At 47.2% G+C, this 6,181-nt stretch overlaps 1 protein-coding gene across 1 annotated transcript in view; it reads right to left on the minus strand.

Moving 5' to 3' along the window:
* Window positions 1-5,157: 5,157 nt before the first annotated feature.
* Window positions 5,158-6,181, minus strand: part of LOC124232209 (adhesion G protein-coupled receptor E2-like) — a 7,085-nt gene continuing 6,061 nt past the window's right edge. The window contains exon 5 of the mRNA XM_046649180.1: window positions 5,158-5,334. Coding sequence (XP_046505136.1) covers window positions 5,326-5,334 — 9 coding nt within the window. The 3' untranslated portion in view covers window positions 5,158-5,325. The remainder of the gene's footprint in view (window positions 5,335-6,181) is intronic.

Below are 6,181 nucleotides of genomic sequence, written 5' to 3' on the forward strand. Positions count from 1 at the left end.
CCTCAGAAGGATAAATCATTTTCTTGTCTGAAAGCTCCAGATCGCTTTGTAAGGCAGATGGCATAAACCCCAAACTCCTCCTTTCCCAACATGCAGATTGCTTCCAGTACCTCTCCACACAGACTGTCCAAGTTCATTTCCTGTCAACCCCCTTTCAGGCATTATCTCTGGGTAGCAGCATTTTTGAGCATTTGTGTTTATCTGCAGTCTCTCTACAATGGGGTCACATCCTGGCTCAGCTACTTGCTGGCTGCATGAACATGGACAAACTAGTGCCCATCCTTAAGCCTCACTTTCTTCACCCTAAAGTGGGTGTAAAAGCTACTTTGCTTACAGAGTTGTTTGATGTGTAAATAATCCATTTTGTCACTTAGCAAACAGTGATAGATCCCTTCCCATGAGTCTGGCCCTGTGCTATGTGCTTGGCCTTCGATACCCAATGGGAAGGCAAAACACACACTGTTCTAACACCTTAGAGCAGAAATGTGGTGAGAGAGACATGTGTGAGTTAGCAATTGCACAAAGGAGTGGAGCTCAGCACAAACGGAGGCAAGTGCTATGAAAGAAACGAGCACCCTTAAAATCTTCTGTCCAAGATATAATCCTTGAGATGTTAGTTGATATATAGATGGAACTTTTTTCAATATTTATAAACTTGGACTTATTTAAAGGATTGAAGAAGAAAGTCGGTGATTGCTTAGGATGATGCTAAGTGAAAAAACCTGAGAGTCAGGGTAAAGATAATGTAACTGACAGAGGACATCATGTGTAGCAGAAATCATGATGCCGTCAGAGGAGTGCCTGGAGCTGGCGAACACTGACCTCACTCATAGGGTTCCACCCTCCCAGTGGTGGCTTCTGAGTGAGTGGTAGTCGGCATGAGCAGAAGCCTCCTGGACCAGCGCCAAGCCAGGCTCTTTGGCCCCAGAACAACCTGGAGGGGATGAGAACCAAGTGTGCCCCAGCGGGTGTTACCCACTTCAGTGGGGGTGACAGGAAGTCAAAGGACGAGAGCGAGAGACAGAGAGAAACATGCACATCAAGTCAACCATGATATTTTCACTGTGAGATTCCTGGCATGTAGTTTGTCTTTGTGCTATTCAAACATTTCCAATGTTCTCTGTTTTTCCTGCATTGCTTTTGAAATCAGAAAACCATCCTGTGTTCTCTCCAAAGAAGGAGTCAGTGCTGGATTCATCATCCCAACAACAGTTGCTTGAAGGCGTTACACGGCACATCTGCCCATGGATGAGGGGGCAGAGAGAGAGGTGTGGGCACAGCTGCTCCTTCCTCCTCTTCTCTTGGAGAAACTCCTGAGACTGGTCTCTTCACCTCGCCCCTCCAGGCTCCCCCCTCTTCTCACCACTTCTCAGTCCTTTTCTCCACCTCCCTCCCCGCTCTGTCCTGCAACCACCACTGTATTCTCCTACCTTTATCTCCCTAGTCCAACTATGTCTGCCACCCCCACGCTATCCAAACCCCTTGCCCGTCCCCTAATTGTCCCATTTTCTCTCCCGTTCCAAGATCCCTAGTTCAGTCACCTCCGTGAAGCCCGGAAACCCCCCTGCCCCCAGCAGCCAAAGAGCATTGGGCACACTCTGATTCCTTCAAATTCCCATCAGCTGCTTCTCTCCCTGGTCTCGCTGGCCCAGCCTGCCCATTCTCTCCGTGCTCTCCCTCATCCGCACTCCAGCAGCAGCCTCTCTGCCCCTCACCTGGCCCCCTGAGCCCTATCAGGTAGCCAGACCCCTCAAGCCTTCCTGTCTCCCTCCCATGCTCAACCTCATATCAAAGTTACTCTAATTCCTCTCTAAATCCTCACTCCTTTTCATTCTTCTGGGACCCTCATACTTCACTCCCTTCTTTGTCAACCACGCATTCCAGTTTCCCATAGTTGTCCCTGTCACCCACCCTGTTTGTACTCAGTGGTCCCAATCACCTGAGAACCATAGGACCTCTGTCCATCCCGGATTGCTGGGTCCGTAATCTTCAGCGTATCCTGAGTTCTACCAGTCCAGGCAGCTTTCCTCATTTCCCTCAGGCCCCCAGACCTCCCCAATTTATCACCCCCTCCCCTCCTGTTCCTCCAGTTGCTGTACCGCCTCAGACCTACGCAGCCCCCGTCCCGCAGCCCCAAGCCCTCTGAGCTCCCCATTCCTGCACATCTCCCTGCATCCTCTGCCCCTCCTGGTGTCTCCCATCCTCCCCTGACCCTCTCTGTGCCTGCAGTTACCCCGCATGCAGTCTCTCTCCAGCTCCCCATTGCCCCCACTTTCTCCTCAACCCCCAATACCAGTCTCTTCCAACACAACCCAGTTACAATCAGGTCCCCTCACCTTCTCCCCAACCTTCCCATCCTTATTCGCACAATTTCCCACCCACTTATTCCCAGGGCCCTGTCCTCATCTCACTATCAGTCTTTCAAACTCCCACCCAAGAATGCTCCAGAGGAAGACTGAGTGGTCTAGCTGGGTCCCTCCCAGGTTACTGCAGTCCCGAGCAGCCCCAATGCCCCTCCACTCACTCCTTTTGTCCACTCCTTCCCCAATACCCCTCCTTCCATTTCGCTTCTTAGGCCACCCCTCCTACCCTGAGGAACTTCCACATCCGGGATCCTCACTCTCGGATGCACAATCTTAGGACCCAAGTGCCCAGCCTCTTGGTATCTCTGAGATTTGAGGACTCCACGTCTGCAGATCCTGCTATTTGTAGTTTTGTGGTCCCTGACTTAGACACTTCCAGTTCCGTGAACATGGGCTCCTTAACTGCTGGCATCCGACAGCTTCTGGTTATATACTTTCTTGTGTCTGGATTCTATGTTCTCCACCATGGGGCTAAATCCTCAATGAGTCCCTGTTTCCTCATCTACACGGTGACCATCAGAACCAGGAAAGGGGGCAGCCAGTGAGGGGAGCTGTCACAGCAGACCCCCAAAGTGGAGAGCTTAACGGAGAGACCTCTTCAACCTTCGTACCTGCTCTCTTTGATGGGCGTGGTCATGTACTGGAGGCCTGTCATGAGAGGTAGAACCTCACTTCAGAGCCTGTCTCATGGCTGTTTCTAACTCAGTGACGGAGTTCTGGATAAATGAGCTGGGGAACCCCCAAGCTCACTCGTCCTGGTTAATTCTTGTCTGTCTTTGGGTTTCCTACCAGAGCTTAATCTTTACTTTCTCAGTTAACATTAAAAAATGACCCATGAGGAAATTATTGTTGTTATTCCCATTATAAATAAGGATAATATATTTGATAGATTTTTAAAGGTGAAGATATGAGGGCAAATGCTGAGATCTGCCTCCCACGCTGTAAACATCTCGGAATGCTGCCCTCAGTTGACCGAGAGCTCTCTCCCATCTGCCCTCTCCAACCATGGCTGGTTCCACTTCTGCCGTGTCCCCACAGGGCTGTGTGTCCCTAGACCACAGTATCTCCTATACTGCATTTTCTCTTTCTCCTGGTTTTCCATCTTACAGACCGTTGTGGACTGAATGTTTGCGCTGCCCTGTGAATTCATGTGTTGAAGCCCTAACCCCTGATGTGATGGTGTTTGCTGGTGGGTCTTTGGGAGATAATTAGGCTTAGATGAGAGCAGGCCCCTCATAGAAGGATTAGTGCCCTTGAAAGAAAAGACATCAAAGAGTTTCGTTTCTCTGTCTGCCCATGCTCAAGCTGCAAGAAAAGGCCATGAGAGGACACAGCGAGAAGGTGGCCATCTGCAAGCCAGGAAGAGAGCTCTCACCAGAACCCACCCTGTCAAACCTCGCTCTTGGCCTTCCCAGTCTCCAGACTTGTGAGAAAGTAATTTCTGTTGGTTAAGCTGTCCAGTCTGTGGTTTTTTTATGACAGCCTGAGCTGACCAATTCACAGGTCCTCACTATTCCTAGAGAATGAGATGATGTCTATCTTGTTAACTTTAGTTTCTTTCAGTTTAGCATGATGTCTTTCCAAAGAGTAAGTGCTCACCGAATATTTGAAGAGTGAATGAATAAATTGGTGTCAGATGAGGAGCTCCCCAGAAGACCCTTAATATCTCCATAGATAAAGATTTATGAAGACATGGCCATAAGCATTCAATTTTGAGTGTCTATAGCCATTTTCATGCTACAATGGCAGGGTTGAGTTGTTGCTGTAGCTATCTGGCTGTGATGGTTAATTTTTGTGTCCTCCTGACTGGGGCACAGGACGCCCAGATGGCTGGTGAGGCGTGATTTCAGGGTGTATCTGTGAGGTGTTTCCAGAGGAGATTAGCATTTGAGTTGGTGGACTGTGTGAAGCAGATGGCCCTGTCCCGTGAGGATGGGCATCACCTGATCCACTGAGGGTCTGCATAGAATAAAAGATGGAGAAAGTTGAATTGACTCAGGCTGAGTGCTGGAGCTGGGGCATCAGTCTCCTGCCCTCGGTGCTCCTGGCTCTCAGGCTTTCAGGCCCTGATATTAATCTACGGCTCCCTGGCTGTTAGGCCTTCAAACTACACCACCGGCTTTCCTGGGTTCCCAGATGACAGGTGGCAGACTGTGGGACTTCTCAGCCTCCATTATGATGTGAGTCAATACCTCATAACAAGTCTCTTCATATTTCATATTTGTGTGTGTGTGTGTGTGTGTGTCTGTGTATCCTATTGGTTCTATTTCTCTGGAGAACCCTGACTATTACACTGGCCCACAAAGCCTAAAACATACAGATGATGATCTGAGCTTTCAATGTAGCTCCATGTGAGGAGGAAAGGAGATGGAGTCTGTGAAATAGTTCATACTTCAATTGTCCAGCTGTAGGACTTGGTTTATAGGAATCTTTCAGCCTCTGAGTCAAGTCCATGAAGGAGGGCCTGTTCTCTCCTGATCTCTGCCTTGCACACAGTGAGTAATCAATATTTTTGAATGACTGAATAATTAAACCTATAGAAAACAGAACAAAGAAATTTGAAAATCCAGACTATGGTGTGAACATTCCTGATCTTTTGGCTGTTGTTGGTTTGAAAATTCATTCAGGCTGGTGTTCCTGCTCATAGAATTTTAGCATGTGGAAGAGCATTTGTAGGAAGAAGAGGTTTCAGAAAAGGGCTTAACCCAAAGAGACCAAAGAACTGGCCCTCAACTGGCCTTTTCTGTGTGGAGTGCTTTCTGAACATACTGTGGGGCACAGAAAAGTTCCAGATTTCACAGGAATCGAGCGTGAGCATGTCCACCACGACTTCTTCCACATTGCTGACACGATGGCTTTCTTGAAACACACACCACAAAGTCATCCTTCTCCTCTCCTAGTGGCTCAAAGAATAACAGTTCTGATTTCCCATGGGAGAAGAGGATATAGTTCAAAAGATCTTTCAATTCACCTGGAAAGAAAATGCTTTAGACATGATATATAAAACCATAGAAAGAGAGCTTAAAAGTTTGCTTTGGAAAAAAAAAATAAGAAATTTCAGAAGTAATCACAAATTTCTATGCCAGACGGATTCGTCAAGGCAAGACCAAAAGGCCATATCAGATTGCCTTCTGCTGGACCCTGGTCTTTCTCAGAAATCCCATCTCCCTACATTTCCTAACCCCCAAGTTACAGAAGATAACAGCAATTAAATCTGCTCCAAAAAATTATCCATCTGTTTCAAATGTGTTTTCTGTTCCCTCTGCTTCAGGGTTTGTGAAACGTTGCTCTATGCCTGGAGTCACATAAGACGGCAGCTGAGAAATGAGTGAAATGTGGGAAGGATTACCTACAGTTATTCACCTAAGATAGAAAGGAAAAGGCATTAAATTCCTTTCACGCCCTTCTTCTTTCCACCCCCAGTGTGAGTTATTTGTTCCTACGTGCACAGGAAGCTAAGCAAAATTTCTGAAATTTAGGTGGGCGACTTCACCTGCTTATCTTTACTCAAAAACTTTGTAAATACTGTACTTCAGGAAATTACTCAGACCTGAGAACAAGAGAAAATATTTTGTTTTCCTTGGATGAAACTTCAGGAAGCCATGGAAGGGATGCCAAACGAGAGGGAGATGCCTTTACATCTTTACACAGCAGAGACACTACATTTTAGGAGATCATAGAAGGTAAAATTACATTAGGCAATGAATCTTCTTGGTTCTTTACTCATAGATAGTAGATATATGTGATGAGATTACTCGAATTTTAGAAGGTTTCATTAGCTATCTGATGCCATTGCTGCATTTCTCTCACAGAAAGTG

The sequence above is a fragment of the Equus quagga genome, unplaced genomic scaffold (genome assembly GCF_021613505.1).
Source record: "Equus quagga isolate Etosha38 unplaced genomic scaffold, UCLA_HA_Equagga_1.0 HiC_scaffold_322_RagTag, whole genome shotgun sequence".
NCBI lineage: Eukaryota > Metazoa > Chordata > Mammalia > Perissodactyla > Equidae > Equus > Equus quagga.